Source organism: Coregonus clupeaformis, chromosome 21, assembly GCF_020615455.1.
Source record: "Coregonus clupeaformis isolate EN_2021a chromosome 21, ASM2061545v1, whole genome shotgun sequence".
In the NCBI taxonomy this organism is placed as follows: Eukaryota; Metazoa; Chordata; class Actinopteri; order Salmoniformes; family Salmonidae; genus Coregonus; species Coregonus clupeaformis.
This window is the reverse complement of record NC_059212.1, coordinates 27,756,172-27,776,949: the sequence shown is the minus strand read 5'-3', so window position 1 is coordinate 27,776,949 and position 20,778 is coordinate 27,756,172. Positions and strand designations below refer to the sequence as shown.

The following is a 20,778-nucleotide window of genomic DNA, read 5'->3' as shown; positions in this document are numbered from 1 at the left end:
GAACAACCCAAGAGTGCTGCCTGCTCTGCCTAACATTTGTCCAAACTGAAAGGACTCAGTGGCTGCTCAGGTTTACAGCATCCAAACAGGTCAAAGGTCAGGCTCTGCCTGCTCACAGGGTGCAGTTTACTACTCATATTTTCTGAGTGTCACCTAATGACTAAAGCTATACCTTCATTTTAAAAGGGCTGCCTCTCATCTTTTACCTTCATATCTAACATTTGTAGTGAAGGAAAACCCCACATCTTCCTTTAAACTAATTCCACTTAATTTTCAAATTTTTTGAGCAATCAGGTATACACATTCTCTAAGGCAGGGTTTCCCAAACTCAGTCCTGGTGCCCCTCCTGGGTGCACATTTAGTTTTTTGCCCTAGCACTACACAGCTGATTCAAATAATCAAAACTTGATGATTAGTTGGTTATTTTAATCAGCTGTGTAGTTCTAGGGCAAAAACCAAAACGTCCACCCAGGGGGGTGGGGCGGGACAGAGTTTGGGAAACTCTGCTCTAAGGTGTAAACCCACATTACAATTAGCTACTATAATACTGAATAAGCTGAAACAGCTTCAAAAAAACACCACGTACCAGTGGTTTCACAATTCACTACCTCAAAAGCAAAACAAAATAAAACGCCACTGCAAAAATAAGCCAGTTAGTGGGACTCCATAGGTTTAAATCAAATGAAAGTGAGCACAAAAGAAAATAACAAGACTAAAGTTATTTTCATCATGCACAGAAATATGTCTAGTAGGCATTTACATGGCAGTAAACAAACAAAGTTGAACGTGTGTGAATTTCTCAGTGTAGAGGTTAATAAAATGTGTCAACATTTAGATATTCTGAAACTGATTACCCTGTCACAACATTTAATAATAATGTGCAAGTCAAATGGCAAGACAGTTGAAATCCAAGAGGGGAAAAAACTGAATTTGTTGTATAACTGAAATTTTAAAGGGCTTATTATGTGACTATCAGAACTTTCAATATTCGTCTTTACATTTCAGAGAATATGAAACTAGCTTCACATGTTAGGTTCCCTTTTTGCTTCTGATATGTAGTTAAAATATGGATTTCTTAATCCAGAAACAAAACAAATAGTGCAAAGTTTAGTTGACGACATGTATCAAGTATTATTATCTAAGTACAGTACCAGATTAATTGAAGTAACACGTTCCAGGTTCATCCTCTAGCACCATAGCTATCTAAAATAATGAAGTCACTGCACCCTGCCAAAACCCTACTGCCTACTCCTTATAGTAGCCTAGCCACTTCCATTGCCAACATGTGCCCGCTGAACTAGTCTTTGACATGCTTGTTTCACAGCAAAATAGAAGAACGAGAAGAGTCACCAATCGACACCATGTGATGAATTTATCCGTTTTTTCTGAGATCAAAATACATGTAGATTTCTACTGACACTGATAGTACCTCTCTAAGAGGCCTAACTAGCAATATGCTTTATATGGCTAGGAAACAGACTCCTGTGAATGAGATAGCAGAAAACAACTAAATGTTATTGTTTACCACAAGAAATGCCAGATAAAGAAAGACTAAGGCGCTCTCAAAACCACCAGCATGCAACAACTAGTAGTACTTGTACCAACAATCAAAACCAGTATGCAAATAAACGTATTCTCCTCATATGCTGGTGTTACAATGACATAGAGTTCCATGTTGGCAAAAAGGTAATCTCAGAAATCCCTCAGTCCGTAAAATGAGACTAGACTAGTTGACCTTGCATATGAACGCAAATACGTAAAAACCATTATGGATGCGTCCCACACGGCGCCTTATTCCGTATGTCGTGCACTACTTTCGACCGAGAATAGTACACTACACAGGGAATAGGGTGTCATTTGGGACAATGCAATGGAATCACATTACATCTTAATAAGACTGCATACAACATACAGAGACATTCCCACAACTAACAAGACCTAAACCGTTATTCTGTTGCTCATCTGTGTCCTTTCATTCACTCACTGGGTGGCTTCCATTGATGGTCTACCTACTCTCACAATACTATCTTGGAAGGCAGTTTGGACATATGAATTTATCCCACTAATCTGAACAACAGTACATTTTACAGATTGACACAAAATAATGCAAAAAAAAATTAAAATGAAAGAAACAAATAAAAACCCCAAAAATAAATAAGTAAATATGATGAACAGTGCTCTACATGCACACTAACGTGCTATTGTCAGTAAGCCCTGATCCAGAAATGCATCCTCTCTATGCTGTGACTGACTGGTGATTTTAGGATAGGTTGTATTTCAATAGCCCTGACTTTTTCCAGATTTCTTTCCTCTCACGTGTTTGCTTTGAAATTGACTTGATTGCAGTTAGGAGTTACTGCAGGTACTTTGGGGGGGTGTTGAGATCTTTGCTGCTGGGACCCTTCCCTGGGTGGTGGGGAGGTGGTGAGGGCCACCGGCCGGTTGGTCTCCGGACCTCTCGGGGTCTGCCTGTGGTAGCAGGCTTGGAGGAGCCTGGGTATGTCTCTCGGGGGGCCTTGGGCTCGCTCCTGTCCCCTGGGGCGGCATCAGGGCACTTCCTCTCTTCTCCTGTGGAGGCAGTGCTGCTGGCTGGCTTGGCCTCTTTAGCGGCCTGTAGTGTCGGTGCGTGGTCTTTAATCCTCTGGCAGATCTCAGCGTAAGAGGGCTTTCGCAGTTCCTGAACACAAAACAAAAAGCTAGATTTGTAGCTGATCCATTTCATAGGACATTGCCTATGCACCCTGGTTTGACATGCATTAAAGTCTAAGAAACACTATCATTACCAACCACAAATCAGCATCTATGACTATCAAAAGATCTATATCAGCTAATAATATCGATAATTGCACCTGGTTATGTTTAAACGCTTTGGTGAACCAGTACTTACTGTAGCAGCCCCATTGACTTGAACAGATTTGCTAGCGGTGTACAGGGTGTCAGTGACCAGCTCCACAGAGACCCGGGTCTCCTTCTGCTTCACCTCCGGAACCTTCATTTCCCTGAAACACACACACAGGACCTCACAATTTATTCACAAAGATGTGTAGGACATGAAATGCTGCCAAGTCAGTTCTGTTAGTTTTTTCTACACCGATCTATTTTTGACATCAACTACTATATGTATGGTGTTTGGCATGTTTGATGAGAAAATAGAGATAAGTGTGAGAGAAAAGATACTGTATGAGATGAAAAACAAAATAAGTTTTGTTTTTCTATTCAAATCGTATGGTGTTAGTGGGGGAATGTTTATACATTTTTATGAAAATAGTGTGGGGTGGGGGGGGTTTGGAAACACGCGTGTCCTTTACTCACTCTGCGGGTTGGGAGGAAGCAGGGACAGGGACAGAGGCTGGTGCTAGGGTCGGGGCTGGTGGAGCAGCGGGCTGGAGGCTCGGGGGCTGTGGAGACGTGACAGTCCTCAGTGGCTCCTTGGGTCCTCCTGAGGGGAGGAGGGCACCTGCAGCGCTGGCATCAACGCTTACATTCTGGAACAGGACGAGAAAAACAACAACACATCAGGTTCCTACTGACAGCAAAGCTGAAATGTTGAGCTGAGTGATCGACTATGTTGGCTTGGAGATAAGAGCTTGGCTGCATCCCAGATGGCACCATATTGCCTGGTCAAAGGGTCCTGGTCAAAAGTAGAGCACTATATAGGGAATAGGGTGCCATTTGGGACCCACACAGAGTATGGTGGCCTGGATATGACAGCCTGTGTTGGTAAATACTGACCCTGTCCTTTGTGGTTCCTATTACCATGCTGGCCAGTCTGTTCTCAAACATGTTGTCAGGGGTCTTGAGGTGGCCTGCAGCCCCAGGAAGGGGGGGGAAGCTGGAAAGCCCCAGCTCAAAGCTGGGGGACGGGGGCTTCTGAGGAGGGGGCGACTGGGTGGCCACTCTCTATACAACAAAACAGCATCAAACACCGTCAGACAGGGTGGCCACTCCCTAAACACCAAACACACCAGAGTCGGCACAATGCAGTGAGTCAGTCAGAGAATACAACCTCTGCGCCCGATTCCCTTTATAGTGCACTACTTTTGACCAGGGCCTATAGGGCTGTGGTCAAAAGGAGTGCACTATGTAGGCCAGGGAGCTAACGCCAGCCAGCCAGGCAACCGTACGTACAAAATCCCTGCAATATAAAAATTCAGTCAGGAGATGTCACAGCCTGAAAAGCTTGCAGCATCAGTACTGATGGATCTTTCTCAAAGTCAAAGACTAGTTTAAGAGGAGAGAAATTAAAAAATATGTACTTACTGTAAACTTGTTGTCGTCCCTCTTTTTCCTAGAACCATAAATATTTGTCCTTTAAGAAAGAGAACATTTGAAAGATTCACTGACATTTTTTATCTATTTGAAGCACAATTTAGCCTTACAGATATTTCAACTATTCAAAAACTTGAGCACCATGCTCTCTCTCTTGTAAAACTATAATGTGTCCCAAATGGCACCATATTCAGCGCACTACTTTTTTTTAACCAGATGCCCTTGTCAAAAGTAGTGCACTAAATAACAAATATGGTATCATTTGGGACCCATCCTATGGATGTCTACGGTGGTGATGCTCATGGAGATAGTGGATGATCACTTACCTTCCCCGGCCCATGCCCAGTGAGTAGTCGGTGCTGACGGGCTCCACCCGACCCGTACCGACGTCCCTCCTGGGGTAGGTCATGGTGGAGGGGGGTAACCTGGTTCTGTTCTGGCTCGGGAGCCGCGTCGTCTGGGGGGAACCCCGGGGCACCCCGTTCAGGATGCGCTCTGTTGGGAAGTTGAAGATGGTGGGGCTGTCCAGGAGCCCTGTGCCGCGCTGATCTGCGTTGGGTATTGTGGGCCTCAGGTGTGGTTTACTGTGAGTGTGATTCCTGAAAAATTCCACAAGAAACACTGGTCAATAATATTTAAATATCCTACATCTATACAAGCAATAGAATTGGAATGAGCACACATTATGGCATTATTGACTTGAATGGAGATTCCCGTTCTACTCATTCTATTTCTATTATACAAGCACAGTCATGTGGACATTCTTGGTAGTATCGTATACATTAGATGGAGTGTCAGTTTACCCACCTATTCCTGGGAGAGTAGTGCCTAACACCAGCAAGAGGAGACGTCGCTGGTTTAAAACTATGGGATGTTGTAAATCCATTGATGAATTGGGTGTTGTGAAATGATGTAACCTGTTGAATATAGAAGGAAACACTAAATCAAAAACCTTTTTAAAGAGTTCTAGCAGCATATCATACAGTGAAATTATGACAATTCTCTACTGATGCCTTGTAGGTTTGTGGGTGGTAGGTTTGAAAAATCCTGGTAATTTCCCAAAAGTTTTCAAAAAATGTCCTAACATTCCCAGGTTTTCCAGAAACCCCGGTTGGAAGATACCCGGAATCAGGAGAGAAAACACATAAAATCCATGAATTTCCCAATCAGAATTATGGGAATTTTGCAACCCTAGTCTGTATTGTAGGTTTGTAGGTGTGTGCATGACTGTTGTCCTCACCAGTGAAGGGTCTATGAAGCTGTGGGTGGCTGACCAGGCCTGTGGAGTGATGAGGCTGTAGAGGGGGAACTGCTGCTGAGGGCTGTACACTGGAGGAATGTAGTAGGAGGTGTAACGCTGTTGTTGTTGCTGCTGCTGCTGTTGAGCATACGGGTTCACCTCCACCGGGCGGTAGCCATTCTTTGGCATAAAAGTATTGATAGCAATTGCCTTCGCCTTTATCCGTGCCTGATTGGGGTTAAGAATTTAGAGTTTATTATAAAATAGATTTTTCCTCAAAAACAAATCTGCAAAGTAGGCATTTCAAAGCAGTGCAGAGATTTTAATAAATTAGCCACATTTCTCTGAGGTATTATTTCACTTAAACTCTAAATGAACCCATACACACACTGTAGATTGAATTGTTATGTTATCCACTGCAAGTCTTTTGGGGGAAAGCATTAGCTGTTATGTAGACGGAAAAAGGTTCTGAACTCCCATACTCTGAAATACTCCAGAAAGTACAGTAAATGGGTCATGTTCATTTTAACCTTAATTAACACAAAAACATTATGAATTAGCTCACCTTAATAGGTTTCCCTTGGAAGGTTTTCACTTCTTCACGAAGATACTGATATGCCTAGGGAAAAAAGGTTAATAAACACTTCAGACAGGAAATATACCTTCAGTTTGTATATCCATTGATAAGGACGTAAGCTCAAGGCCAGTATGAAACCCTGTACGGCCGCAACTAGCGATTGTACACCAAACACTGACCAGCCCTACAATCCTAAAACATGCTATGGCGTGCAGGGGAAAAGCACAAAATCAAGAGCTATAATCATGCAATGGTGCAACATTCCAGAATGTTCCTTACCTGTTGTGCATCTGCTTCAGATTCAAAGGTGATGAACCAGTTGTCGTTGTAGGCAAACTCAGAATTGATGAATTTAGGTAAGTTCTCTCCTTTAAAAAGAGCCTCGACCTCCTGCAAAACAAGAGCAAATGTCAAGCTTAAAGGGATAGTTCAGGATTTAAGTCTTCGGGTACAGCTAGCATACGCTAAGCTAGTCAGCATTGGCTCGCGAAACTACCGCTGTATCCACAAGTTCATCTGACTTTGGGGAAGTAGATAAAGGACTTAATTGCCAAAATCCTGATCTATTCTTTTAGTAATGCCAAAACCTCTCAGGAAATGTGAGCAAGTTCCTGGTTTCAATTGAAAAGCTTAGGGTTGTCTAGTGGTCTAAGCCACTGCCTCTGGAACACATCGCTGGAGCATTGGTTTGAATCTGGCGCTCTGCTATTTCAACACACTCACTCTTCTATCTGTATCCAACACAAAACTAAAAAATAAGTCAGCCCTAACAATGTCAAATATTGTCAATATTCCATGATGGGAGTACGGTTCAGACTGAAATAACTCAATAACACCATTAAAATGTTTTGAATTCTTAACTGCCAAAAACATCACCCTTTAATTTGTCACACTGCATGAAATGTGATGACTACCCACTTGCACAATAGCTGAAACCTCTAAACACTGTTTAAACAATGTGTCATTACCATGACTTTATAAAAGTCAAACAGGGTGTCAACATGACAAGATGTGCTTCTACACCTGCATTACTAGCTGTTTGGGGTTTTAGGCTGGGTTTCTGTACAGCACTTCGAGATATTAGCTGATGTAAGAAGGGCTATATAAAATAAAATTGATTGATTGATTGATTGATGGAAGATGAGCAAATAAATAATTGACACAGAGACACGGGTCACCAGTACGGTTTACGATTCCAGGAAAACGACTCAGGGTTGTGGTCAGTGTTTCGATTGGACAGGTTCAGCAAACAGGGAGGGACTTACCTGAATCTGCCCAATAGAAACGCTAGTTTTCATGCAACTGTTTGGAGTAATGATTACACCCCAGGTAGTGTGCTGTGCACTCAACAGGAAATGACCTACAATGCCTTGGATAAAACACACATATAGCCTAGTCACATAAGAGCTTGTACTAGAACGACCTAGTCTTGCTGAAACCTGATTGATTTATTTCCACTGTCTGCCATACTGGATACAGTCAGTCAGTCTAAGGTAATGCAATGTTTTCTTAGCAGATGGTCCAGACAGAACGTCCCAAATGACACCCTATTGCCTATGTGGTACACAAGTAGTGCACTACATAGGAAATAAGGGGCCATTTGGGACACAGACGGAGACTAGCCAGTGAACATACCTCTATAGGAGTGCTCTCAGGGACCTCTCTGAGGATGACGATGCAGCGGTTCTGGTTGGGTCTCACCTTCTCCCCCTTCTCATCTACCTGGACCAATGGCAGAGCTACGAAGGCAGGGCAATATAGTCCAGTGACTTTATAATCAAAATCAGAAAACTTTATTGCCATGTAACAAATATTGCTAGGAATTGGTGTTGTACAAAGAAGGCTAACTAATACAACTGAAATCCATCAATTATCTAAGTAAAATGAAACATCCATTCCCAACCATGTCTCTTTAGTCTTAACAAAAAAATGCTGTTAGTATCAAGTAAATCAGAAAAGGTTCAGAGAACAATAGACTCAAATAAAAGGGTGTCACTTACATCGTAGGATATCAACGATTAACTCCACGTCCGTGCTGAGTTTCTTGACGTGGTCCAGGTTAGCTACCGTCACGATTGGCACATACTGGTCACTATCCATCTGAGAGATAAGATACATGTCGCTGGCCAGGTTCTCCCTGTAAGCAAAAAGAGACAAGTCACTCCCTGTAGCCTAAGTCACTCCTCCCTCCCCACAGCACCCACCAGTGAATTCTTGACAGCATGAAATAAAGCTTTCATTTAGAACACACCTCCCACAAAGGGCCAAAGATAACTAATGAGTATGCAGCCATTGTGCATCATCACAGTGACATATTTCACTGGCTGTATTCTAGCATGGGAGGCACTTGATTACTATCAACAAAAACTACGGCCCGGGATACACATACTTTACGGGGAACAGCATAATAAATGGTACAGTCGTGGTGTACATTACTCCCCTAGCTACCGCCCCTAAGAGCCAATTAAAGTTCTGTATTCTGTAATGGCAGAGCTGTGCCTCTGTGCTGCACAAGTTTATATGGTTGCTGCAGCACAAAGTGTGCCCAGTGCATTATTGGCTGTATTGTAGTAGACAATGTCTATGTCCCAAATAGCACCATATTCCCTATATAGTGCACTACTTTTGCCCAGGGCCAATTGACCAGAGTACTATTGACCCTCCCTGGTCAAAAGTAGTGCACTATATAGAGAATAGGGTGTAATTTGTGACACAACTAGTGTGTAGTACAGCTGTTACTCACCGAGACAGACAGAACTCCAGGGTCTTCTTCAGGTGTTCCCGGAGGTCCTCCTGACAGCTCTCCTGCTGGGGCTCACTGCCTGTTCATCACACAGGGGGAACAGACACTCAGTCATTCACTTTCATGACGAGACCATTCATTTCATTCAACTCACTGGCCTAGTCCCAAATGGCACCCTATTCCCTATATAGTGCACTCTAGTGACATTAGACCATTCATTTTATTACACGCAGTACCTTTTAGGGCCTACTGTAGGCTATTACTGTAAAATACCTGTTCTACAGGAAACTCTACAGGTTGTTTAAGTTAAAACAAACTCATTGATCCATACATTTCTAATATTCTAAACACAATTTTGCAGTGAATTCGGAATACCATTTGTATAATTGTGCATCACTTTCACAGACGCTTTGCTCAACTCAAGTGAATGGTCTCCACTCCAGTGGATGAGGATCCCACCTGTGTGAGTTGCCTCCTGGCCAGACTCTGGGTATGCAGCAGGGTCGGAGCACTCCAGGGTGACAGTGGCGGCTGGCTCTGCCATCATCACCGGCGGAGGCTCATCTGGGTCGGCTAACAGTGGCTCCTCAAACACTTTGTCTTTGCTGGCTTCATAGCCTGGACAGAGTAAAACCGGAAACAACCATCCAAGCAGTTAACATTTCATAGCCTGGACACTGGTAGACACAGGAACAACCAACCAAGCAGTTAACACTAGCTACCGTCTTTACTGGCTTCATAGCCTGGACAGAGTAACAAAGGGACAACCAAGCAATCCATTAACACTAGCTAGTAATACTGTGATGGCTTAAGTTGAAGAAACAATAGGCCTACATGTTACGTAGTACTAGTAGTAAATGTATCTATACAAGGGGAAAGTGAGGTCAGTATCTAGATGTTAAAATGGATACCATGAAAATGTGTTTACTGTAATCGCCACAAATAACTTCACATAATGAGCTGGGAATAATATGTAGATGTTTCAATCTGAAAAAAACTTGTCCTAATTGATCATTTTCATGTATCCACCATTCCCTTGTTAACTGCCACGGCTGCTAAACTTGGCTAATCTTAACATCAGCACATACAATTATTATGCTTATGTGTTAGAAGGAAGGATGGGTTGGTAATATTCATAGCTCTCCCTCTGACTAAATTGAGTATAAATGATTCAACCCCTGGCTGCTCCGTGCACTGTGACGACAGGGGTTGCATACCAAATGGCACCCCAATCCCTACATAGTGCACTACTTTTGACCAGGACTCTGGTCAAAAGTAATGCACTATGTAGGGAATAAGGTGCCACTTGAGACACAGACACAGTAACTGAGGGACTATTTCCATCCGGTCCTTAAAAATGGCTGACCTTCTGGCCCAGGGTCAGCTGAGCTGCTATCGCAGCCATCCTTCCATGGCTGGAGAGCAGGTGTGTTCGCAGTCCCAGTGGCGGTGTCCAGGTTAAGCATGTGATTGGCCCATGCTTTCGCATTGGGGTTCAGGTCAGAAAACTTGGCGGATTCCTGTGGCAGGAGACAAGATAGGAGAGTATTATATACATGAGTTCAGGTAGGCCTCCACGCTTCAGCAGACAAAAGAAAGTAGGAGTGGTGGTCAACAACAATAACAGGAGTACAGATGTATACGCATATTATCAGTATAGCAGAATATAGGCTAGATCAGGGAATTATGAGAAGCTCATCTCCAGGAGTTTGACAACTGCTCATTCTTTTTAAGGCCCTTCCACTCAACCTTGCGTACTGTTCATATATACACTACCAGTCAAAAATGTGGACACACCTACTCATTCAAGGGTTTTTCTTTATTTGTATTTTTTACATTGTAGAATAGTGAAGACATCAAAACTATGAAATAACACATATGGAATCATGTAATAACCAAAAGTGTTAAACAAATCAAAATATATTTTATATTTGAGATTCTTCAAATAGCCACCCTTTGCCTTGATGACAGCTTTGCATAGAAAAAGAAAAGAAAAACCCTTGAATGAGTAGGTGTGTCCAAACTTTTGACTGGTAGTGCATATATATATATATATATATACATACATACAAATATAATGTTATCCCTTGGCAGCCTTATCAGAAAGCACAGCATAGATTTTCACTGCTACGCAGACGTTACACAACTTAACATTTGTGTCACCAGAGGATTTTAGCTCCACGGATAAATTATTAGACTGTATTAGTGATTTAAATACTTGGATGGCTCACAACTTCCTCCAGCTAAATCAAGACAAGACCGAGGTACTTATTGTTGGAGCCAAAGCACAGAGAGAGAATCTGGCCACACATTTTAATTCACGGGTAATAAAGATAAAACACCAGGTAAAAAAACCTTGGGTGTTATTTTAGATTCTGAACAAAATTTCTAATCACATTACATATGTGACCAAAATAGCTTTTTACCACCTGAGGAACATTGCCAAGGTGCGGCCTTTTCTATCTCAGGCTGATACAGAGACTCATCCATGCTTTTATTACAAGCAGGCTTGATGACTAATGCTCTCCTGTCTGGTCTACCCAAGAAAGCCATTGGTCAACTGCAAAACATACAGAATGCTGCAGCACGGGTACTGACCAAGACCAGACGGAGAGCACACATTACACAGGTTTTAAGGTCTCTGCACTGGCTGCCTGTGAGTTTCAGAATTAATTTTAAGATTCTTCTATTGGTTTTAAAATCAATCCACGATTGTGCACCCCAATACATGTCAGATATGCTTTTAAGTTATGTACCCAGTAGGTCCCTCAGGTCCTCTGGCACTGGCCTTTTAACTATCCCAAAGCCTAGGACAAAGAGGCATGGAGAGGCAGCCTTTAGTTCTTATGACCCCAGCCTCTGGAATAGCCTGCCAGAGAACCCGAGGGGGGCTGAAACTGTGGACATACTTAAAAAGAGATCTTAAAACACATATTTTAGCTTAGCTTTTCCTTAGGGTGCTTTTTAGTCGTTCAGTTTGTGTCATTCTTTTGTTTTTTTATCTTATGTTTGTTGTGCAGTAAATATTTTCAGGTTTTATCTTCATTGTTTATTAGTTTTTATCCTGTAAAGCGCATTACATTGCATACCATGTCTTAAGTGTGCTGTATAAAGCTGGGTTTGATTTGTGGTGTGATCATACAAAGACCAATGTGCAAATAGCAATGGCCAAAAGTCAGTGTTCATCTCAGTACAGTCAAATCAGCAAAGCTGATAGCCAGTATGAAGAAACTACAATGCATGCAGACAATGACTGGTGATATAGGCTACTTCATCTTGTCACACAGCAAGCAGACCATCCCTTCTGGGATTACTAGTTATCAAGTAGCTTAGTCTTTGAGTTGAGGCAACAGACTCAGTGAGAAAATGCTAGTGTAACCTAAATGTTTCCATGGTAGTTCCACAGAAGAATTCATGGAAAATATACACAAATGTTGGCAGAAAAGGTTGACATAGAACAAATGTAGTTTTATATAGCCATCGCTACATCATTGACAAACCAGAGTTTATAATAAATGCATTAAGTAAAAATCTACAACAATTTCATAGATATGATCTGGCTTAACAGAGATATCAATCAAGACAACATTATGCTTAAGATTACATAGATGATAATCAGATTGAGTGCCACTGCTTTGGGCAAAGAGAAGTCTGACATACTCACAAGAGATAAGTAATTGTTCTGCCAATTCCATACACAAGACTCACAAGCTATAAGACTGTAGCGGAGGGCTGTGGTAAAAGCCATACTACTAGAGTCCTGAGGCAAAGCAGCATGTCTGTAACAGTTACTCTCCACTGGCTACTGTGAGAAAAGAGTCCAGCAGCGCATCCTGCCCTGCACACTCCGGGCTCACAGTCATCGCACCTGCTGCACACAGTGACCGTCCCTGTGGCCCCTCCTCAACCACAGGCAGAGCCAAGCACAACAGTCTACTTGTATCCCCTCCTGGATATTCCCAGAGCTTTCCGAGCACACCGACGAAGAGTCTACTATCCCCTGGTTATTCGCAGAGGTTTCCGATTCCGAGGCATCGCACAGCGCATTCAGCATGCCCTCCTCAGGCTTCTGCCTCCCATAGTCTTCACTGCTCTTTGGTGCTTCTGAGGCTGTGGCTGCTTCTGTGGTCCGTCTGTGCTGTCAAACCGCCTCTGGGTCACGAGGAGCGACAGGTTGTCGGGGGAAAAAAACGATCTGATGAGAGAGACACACAGCTGCTGATGCGCCTGACGTGGCAGCTGCTCATTCGTTGCCGTCACTCATTTCCATTTAATGGCGCTTCGGTTTCATCACTGCTGCTGCTACCCTCTGAGTCATTTTCTCTCCCTCAGAACATCAAACCCACGTCACCAACGAACAGACAGACTTATGGCTACGGTGTGTTATTGTTATATCCACCTGAGCCAAAGACTGAGGCATGCAGGCCGAGGAATGGATTATCCACGGCGTGTACTAGGCTTCTCCTTCTACAATCTACTCCCAATAGGCCTTTAGGTGTCAGATTAACCTGGGTTTAAGTAACACACCAATATCCATAATCTACATACAAGTGTCGCATTAGCTTTTAGAAATCTGCATTTTCAAACGCAGACCATCCAAAAACCAGCGTTTTAAACCATTTCACGTGAGTTTTATATTGAAAGTCAACAGTGATGTTTTGCGGCCAATAGAGTGATCAGGGGCGTGCAACTATAGTTTCTCTTCACACAAAATTAATGAATGCAAAATAAATAGAAAAGCTTAGTTTTTAATCAGATGACAAAAGTGCAACACTATTTGGCTAGCAGCCACACAAGTAAATTAGCTTACAATGAAAAAGCAAGGTATCTTTTGCTAAAATGATGCATGGCCATGAGATTTTACATGTTTATCATAGAAAGAATGTAGCTAGCTACATTTCCTAATTCTTTTGCTAACAGAGAAAAACTACTACATCGAAGTACATCAGTCAGAGCGCTGTCTGCTGATTGAATGCCCGTTAGTGTATACGGGAATCTGATTTATTAAGATGATAGCCAATATTTGTCATCCGAGTGGAGCAAGTGCAACTCAAGCACAACAGTCCTTTTACATTCATGATTTGGAGTGAACATTGACTGAAGCCAAGCAGAAATTACAATTAGAAGCATTTTAGATTTTCTTAGGGTGAAAAACGCAGAATTCTGCGTTAACATGACCCCTGAGTCATCGTTGGTACAAGAATAGTTATTGGAAAACTTGGATAGCCATGATTCTCTGCTGTGGGAAATTCAAGAGGCTGTGAGTATCCATGAGGGAGACAAAGTAAACCCAGCTTTCTTCAGCGTGATACAATACATTAACGGAACAGCAACAAGGCCCTTTGCTTTTCACTGGGAGCTTCGGTCTGTTTGCCCGGGTCATATTTTTTAGAAACTCTGCATTAGACTCAGTGGGCTGTCTGGTCAAGCATAAAAACACACACACCGAGACTGAGTCAAAACGCTACATCAAAACCAGGGAGCCACACAGAGACCAAGGCAGGGGAAACGACAAGCCCATAATCCAGTCATGCAATAATGTAATACACTTCCACTTCCGTGCTCACATCTGACCTGGCTGCTATGGAAACTGGCCTGACATAACTGACTACCGTGTCCAATGCTTCAGAGCGTTTCAGGTCCGCTTGACCTTTCCCAATAAAAAGCCTCAGTGCCTCACTCCCTCGCTGAGGGGTGTGATTCCCCTTTCCCCAGTAGCCTGATTGGAAATATTATTTTGGGGAGGATGTTATTCATAATAAACTATAGACAGCGTGGTCGGGGGACATTATTGTCATTTATTGCTCCTTTAGTCAGTCAGACGGCCAGGGAAGCATTCGTTTGTAGACAGGGATAGGTGAAAGTCCCTGAAAAATATACTAAACAAAAAACACACACAATTTGGACTGGTCTGTCTTGGAGGCTTCTGCCACATTGAGCTCCTGACCCAGGGCAGACAGACAGTGGACTGGTAATGTGCTGAGCACCCAGGATTCAAATGACCTAGGGAAAACATGCCCTGTCCACAGGAAATGTTATACTTGTGCATCATCACAAGCCTACAGGTTCTGGCATATAGCCAAGGCTACAACTAAACAAACATCTCTTGGACAGCCAGATCCTGAAAACAATTATCTCCAACCCTGACACATAACAGTAACTAGTACTATACTAGAAGCAGCAAAAGGCAGATTCCAGTGAACGGCAGCAGCATTAGACTCATTAATGTAACAGCTTTCATGTTTGGATAACACATGTCGAACACATGGCTATAAATAGGTAATATGTGAAATTCATGAATGTTCATATGCACACAGCATATGGCACAGTAGCGCTGCGCAGAGCAGCACAGAATATAGAATGAGATGTTTAACAACACACTACAAGTTAACAAGGAGCACATAGAAGTAAAAGTTATTATTTAATAAGGTGAGTGGTGGGAGGCATAAATCATTTCCTAAACAACAAAAAGTCCCTGGATTGAGACATGTAAATACGTCAAACCTCAAGACTCCATTGGGGACTTTTTCCTGCCACCAATCTTGTTTCCAATCTTACGCCATGTGTTTAGCCTAAATGACACTGGAAAAAGACAGCAATGTCTTTCCATTTCCTCATTTTGGAGCTTTGGGTGGAAAAGCTTTCCTTTTGGCACTCCTTTTAGGCTATTCAACTTAACATTCTTTCCAACTCAAGAGAATGAAGACCTGGGGGAATTTCAATGAATGTGTAGCCTACCTGCGTCCACATGCTTCTTAACAAAATGTTGCCTACAGCATGCAAAGACAACATGCTCTTCTTCATCTAATAAAACGTCAAAAGTAAATTACATACCCGTACAAGCCTTATGACAAATCTATTGAGCGAGGCAGCCAGCCACATAGCTGCGCCATGCAAGAAGAGCACAGCCCTCCTGTGTTAAAATGAGGAGAGCAAGGCAAGGCCAATCCCATACATCCCTTTGTAGACAGTTTCAGTTTGGAACCTCTATAGCAACTCATATGTTGCTGTCAATCAAATGCAGCAGGTAGCACCCGGTGTCCAAGGGCACGGAATTCCCTATGTAGTGCACTTCTTTTGACCAAGGCCCATAGGGTTCTGGTGAAAAGTAGTGCACTATGTAGGAAATAGGTTTCCATTTGGGATGCGGCCCCAGAGACACACACACACATCCCCATTGTGTGAAATAAGTGAAGATCTGTAGGGATACTAGTACAGGAGTATCTTGGAAACAGAAACGACATGAAAGCTTGCAGCAAAACTATGACTGAGAGGAGTTAAAATGCCAACCAAAGAATGCCTGTCCCTATAAATACTGTATATGAAATAAAAAATACACTTAGTGATGAAAGCGGCAGCAGGTAGCCTAGCAGTTAGCGTGTTGGGCCAGTAACTGAAAGGCTGCTAGTTCGAATCCCGAAGCCGACAGGGTGAGAGAGAGAAAACGGTCGATGTGCCCTTGAGCAAGGCACTTAACCGTAATTGCTCGAGGGTCGACGTTGATAATGGCAGACCCTGGCTGTGACCCCATTCTCTGAGGGAGTCTCAGGGGGAGTTGGGATATGCAAAAAAAAACATTTCCAATTCACACGTGTATTAATATACGTGTATGTGTGAACTAGGACAAATAAGCACCCACCAAATTATTATTATATAAATGACCTCAGCTCTGAACGGCAACAGACGTTTGCATTGAGGAATGGAGCTACAAGGAGTCAAAATTGGTTACAAACTAAATTAGAAATACAAATTTGAACTTATACAGCTTTAGTTAAAGGCATGTGTATTGTAGGACCCTATAAAATCTGTTATTTTTTGCCTGCTTCCATTTTGTTTTCCCCCCAAATTCAGTTTCTCCATTTGGTTTTTCCAGGTTCCCTCTCAAAATCACACTTTAATAGAAAATAAACAACATTGGATGTTCTAAGTCCACAACAATGCTTAAACCACATCAGGAGACCACTTTTGAGTGCAGTTGCCTTTTAATTGAACTGTGCACCTAGCAAGAGGCTGTTGTTCAGCTGTGTTTTTGCAGCGCACGTGTGATGTTAGCATTTGAAAAACAAATACGAGTCACTACTGATGCATTCTGTTAACGCCATGATAAACTTGTGCAAATGTATTAATTTGTTACATTTAGTTGATTCCCTACTATGTTCAATATATTTTGAATATTGTTGAAATCCTTTTTAACGTATGGATTCCGTCCGTGTTCACCGCATCGCAGATTTTCTAGGGTCCTAGTATTGGATACCTACCAGATGAGAGCTCTCTTTTGCTTCTTGTACTTGCTGCACCTGTGGTTCAGCTACAACTTTTGTATCCTGGTCAGAAGTCATGAGCCGTCTACTTCTTGGCTCCTCAGGGAGAAGTCTCTTTGTCACCAAGTAAGCTGTGGATAGAGAAATAAATATGTTTACCTGGGTTGCATTCATTAGCACACACCATAGAAAAACATTTTGCAACGGAAAACGAAACCAAGTGTTTCTTATTGGACAAATTCAGGTAGGTGCCTCAGTTTCATCCCGTTTGATTCCTTGTGAATACGCACAGAGAAAACACTGCAGCAACCAATGCTGTAGCTCACCATGGAAGTGCAAAGAAATATTTCCATTAGTGATATGTGTCAACAAAACATACAATCTATAAGTATGAACACTATTGGAAATGTCCCTTTTCCATCCAGTAGGTCCCATTTGTAAAGAAGTGATAATCCCCCAACAATCGAATGCCTGTCTAACATGAGCTCTGGTTGTGTTCGCATACAAAGCAGAAAAAGAATGGCATGGCTGTAAAGCTTACGACCTTTGACCTACATACTCATTACCACAGACAGTGTGAGCTGGGCTAAACAGGCCATTGTAATGAATTACACAGATGCTTTTCCATTAAGCAACGCACAACTAACTACAGTTATCAAAGCAATTGTTTCAACAAGTCAACTTTTGTGCTTATTTTTTGCACAACTAATTCAGAGATCATGGCCAACAGTTACAAGGTTCCCACACTATTCTTTAACAACTGTCATGTTTAATATTGTGTCATGGACCTATTTGGCATATGGGCCTAACTCGTTATCATTTAAAATGTTAACCCTGTAGGTAACTGTCTATTAGTCAATTTCTGCTTATTCTGTGAGAAACAGAAGATAGATTATGCTATCTGATACGTGGCTAAATATCTAAAAGCATTTTCAGAAATTTTGCAAACGTTCAACTCCACTGCGGATTGGACAAGCTCTTGGACAGGCTAACAGTTTGTATTGACATAAACCTGTTGCAATTTTGCTGACTGATTTGCATCGTCACTTGAGGACTGTGCTGTTGTACAGTATGCAAGCAAGCATAGTTCTGGTCTCCACAAAAATGGCAATTTAAGCACAAAGTTCCAACAAATATTTTACTACAAAAGGTGATGACTGCAATACATGCCATCAAAGTGATTGATGACATGATAGGTTTGATATAGCATACCAGGGGTTGCCAACAGTTGAAAAGTTCCTATTGAATATTCCATACCTCAGCCAACTTGACAAAGACAATTTGACAATTTCCATCATTGGTACTACCCAACTTGTTTGCACTATGTATTATCACTTTTAGTTTAGATATTCTCCACACATTTCAGGAAAATTCTTATGGATACTATAGTCTGACTGGGATTGAGACAGTGCAGGCCTGTTACTAAGATGACACAGCTGAGTCTTCAGTCTCCTGCTGACAAGTTGGGCAGGGACCATGCGATGAGGTAAAGCTAGCAAGGAGGATTTCCATTGTGTGTGTGTTTGTTTGTGAGGACAGGACAATGGTTAACCTAGCTACTAGCTTAACCTAGCTAGTCAAAACTTGCCAACTAGACAGTGGATCGTGGAGGCCTGGATGGCAGTTTCTGCTCTTTTGCTAACTAGCTACTTATGGAATTGTGGCAAGAGCCCAAACAGATCTGAGACCAGGCTAGAATCGTGGTGGCATGTGACTGCAATTTACAGTGATTCTGGCTAGCAAAATACAATAAAGCAATGCTGTGTAAATGCTGTTAGTTCAACTACAAAGTTGACCCAAACTGCTGGAAAAAGCAGAGAGCATCATCAACTTTCAGTGAAAGATGGCGACCTCCAGCATGATTCGCCCCACATCAATCAATCAAATGTATTTATAGACCCCTTTTTACAACAGCAGTTGTTGATGGAGACTATTCCAAAGGCTAGCCAGCAGATCCTACCCGCTTGCTTAATGCTGCACTAAGGTCAGACAGCAAATCTGTGTATATTAAGCCACTGTCGCGCCGGCGCCAGATATGGCTCTGAAAACATACCTCAATCCAGGGATGAGAAATGCATTGTACTCCGAATTGTCCTAGTATCCCAACTGTTACATCGAGAAGATTGAACGACTGCTAGTTGTTTAGCAATCGTTCAATCTTCTTGCTGTAACAATTGGGATAATGGGGCAATTCAGAGTACAACGCATTTCTTATCCCTGGATTGAGGTACATTTTCCGAGCCATATCTAGTTCTGGCTCGGCAGTGTCTTAATATACACAGGAGAATGCTGTCCGACCCTAGTGCAGCTGTAGGCAAGAAGGTCAGACCTGCTGGCTATTCCAAAGGCTAGACACCAATTCGTATGTGCACCTGACGCTCCAGACAAGGCCATTCATAGCTCGCTAATTTAGCAAGTAACCTAGCTGGTGGTTAGATAGCAACATATGCAGCTACCTAACTAGGACGTCACTGCGGTGGCACATTGATTTGCTGACTAACAACAAAGTCAATATCACGAAACATTTAGCAACTAGCTATATCTAGCTAGGCCAACGTTAACTGTCGAATAGTAAATATTGAGCTAGTTAGCTAACTAGTTACCAATCATTTCACGAACTAACTAGCTAGGTAACGTTAGCAAACTCAGCCACTTCCATATTCGTTTAGTTAACGTTACGTGGCTAACATTAGCAAGATTATACCGTGGGGACCTAACTAGCTAACGTTAGCTAGTTATGTATTTGCTCAAAACAACGCACACCAAGCAAACCGCGTTAGTTGGCTAGCTAGCTAAATTAGTTTGAGAGCCGCTCCAGTTCACTTGAATGTATACCTTGTTATCGTACAGCTTATAAAATATTGTTATAGGTGTAGGCAGCTGCCGAACGACAGTTAGCTAACAACAACATCGAGTCGACGAGCGAGCTGGCTAGCACGTTACTAAGCAATGGGCGCTACTCACCTGTCAGCTCTCACTGCACGACGATGAAAAGACTGGTGGTAAGCAAGGCCTTGAATTGGCTTCCTGGCTGAATACGCACGATATTATATCAAGCTAACGAGCACGCTAGCTACGATTTACTACAGTCTTCTAATGAGCAATAACAAGCTGATGGAGGGATGGCGAAAAAGAATACCCGCCTTTTTAGCCAAATATCAGAAAACAAAATACCGTACCGTTAGCTTTCCTAACTAGCAATGCTAGCTGAAATATAGCTATTAACTTTGCACTTGTTTTGTGCAGTTGGATTAAAATAATCTCTATTATTCTTCGAATTTTACCAAACGGAGGTTCTACGAGTAGCAAAGTGGATATGGAACATCAACCCAGAACTCTCAAAATACAGATTTTTCAATTTGAAGCGTTCGTTCGTTAGCTAGCTGGATCACTCGAGGTAGCTACCAGTTGGGAATGGAGAAATTGCTGTTTCCAGATGTGTGAAGATAGCCACAATAGTGGGATTATCAATTCGCCTTCAAAATAACAGTCCCCCATTGAAACTGATCCAAACGGATAGTGGAATAATGCCATATTTGGACGAGGTAATGCTAAACAAGGTTGGAATGTTGTTATATAACTTAAAAATAAATACAATAATAAATTAATTTGACAATAAACTGTCAAACAAAACAGTTGAAATCCCGCTATGGATGTATAAAAATTGTCAAAGACTCCTGCCGCCTAA

At 42.3% G+C, this 20,778-nt stretch overlaps 1 protein-coding gene across 2 annotated transcripts; it reads right to left on the bottom strand.

Moving 5' to 3' along the window:
• Positions 1-388: 388 nt before the first annotated feature.
• Positions 389-20,531, bottom strand: LOC121535172 (la-related protein 4B). 2 transcript variants are annotated; one of them, XM_041841959.1, is made up of 17 exons: positions 20,055-20,531; positions 17,088-17,221; positions 10,196-10,349; positions 9,289-9,447; positions 8,830-8,908; positions 8,087-8,223; positions 7,722-7,825; positions 6,366-6,476; positions 6,075-6,128; positions 5,510-5,737; positions 5,077-5,186; positions 4,596-4,868; positions 4,261-4,309; positions 3,733-3,900; positions 3,313-3,485; positions 2,888-2,999; positions 389-2,677 (listed from the first exon to the last, which is right to left on the bottom strand). In XM_041841959.1, exons 2-17 carry the CDS (start codon positions 17,166-17,168, stop codon positions 2,354-2,356), a joined length of 2,316 nt encoding a protein of 771 aa, XP_041697893.1. In that variant the 5' UTR covers positions 17,169-17,221; positions 20,055-20,531; the 3' UTR covers positions 389-2,353. The 2 variants fall into 2 exon arrangements, with proteins under 2 accessions (XP_041697893.1, XP_041697894.1); XM_041841960.1 differs by having other exon boundaries at positions 4,261-4,288.
• Positions 20,532-20,778: the final 247 nt, after the last annotated feature.

Bases quoted from the DNA above. Each gene is read 5' to 3' on its own strand.
- LOC121535172 (XM_041841959.1), bottom strand. From the start codon at position 17,168: ATGACTTCTGACCAGGATACAAAAGTTGTAGCTGAACCACAGGTGCAG. The intron at 8,224-8,829 runs GTGAGTAACAGC...TTTTGCTTACAG, and splicing joins CTGGAGTTCTGTCTGTCTCG to GGAGAACCTGGCCAGCGACA. The intron at 7,826-8,086 runs GTAAGTGACACC...CTGCCTTCGTAG, and splicing joins AATCGTTGATATCCTACGAT to CTCTGCCATTGGTCCAGGTA.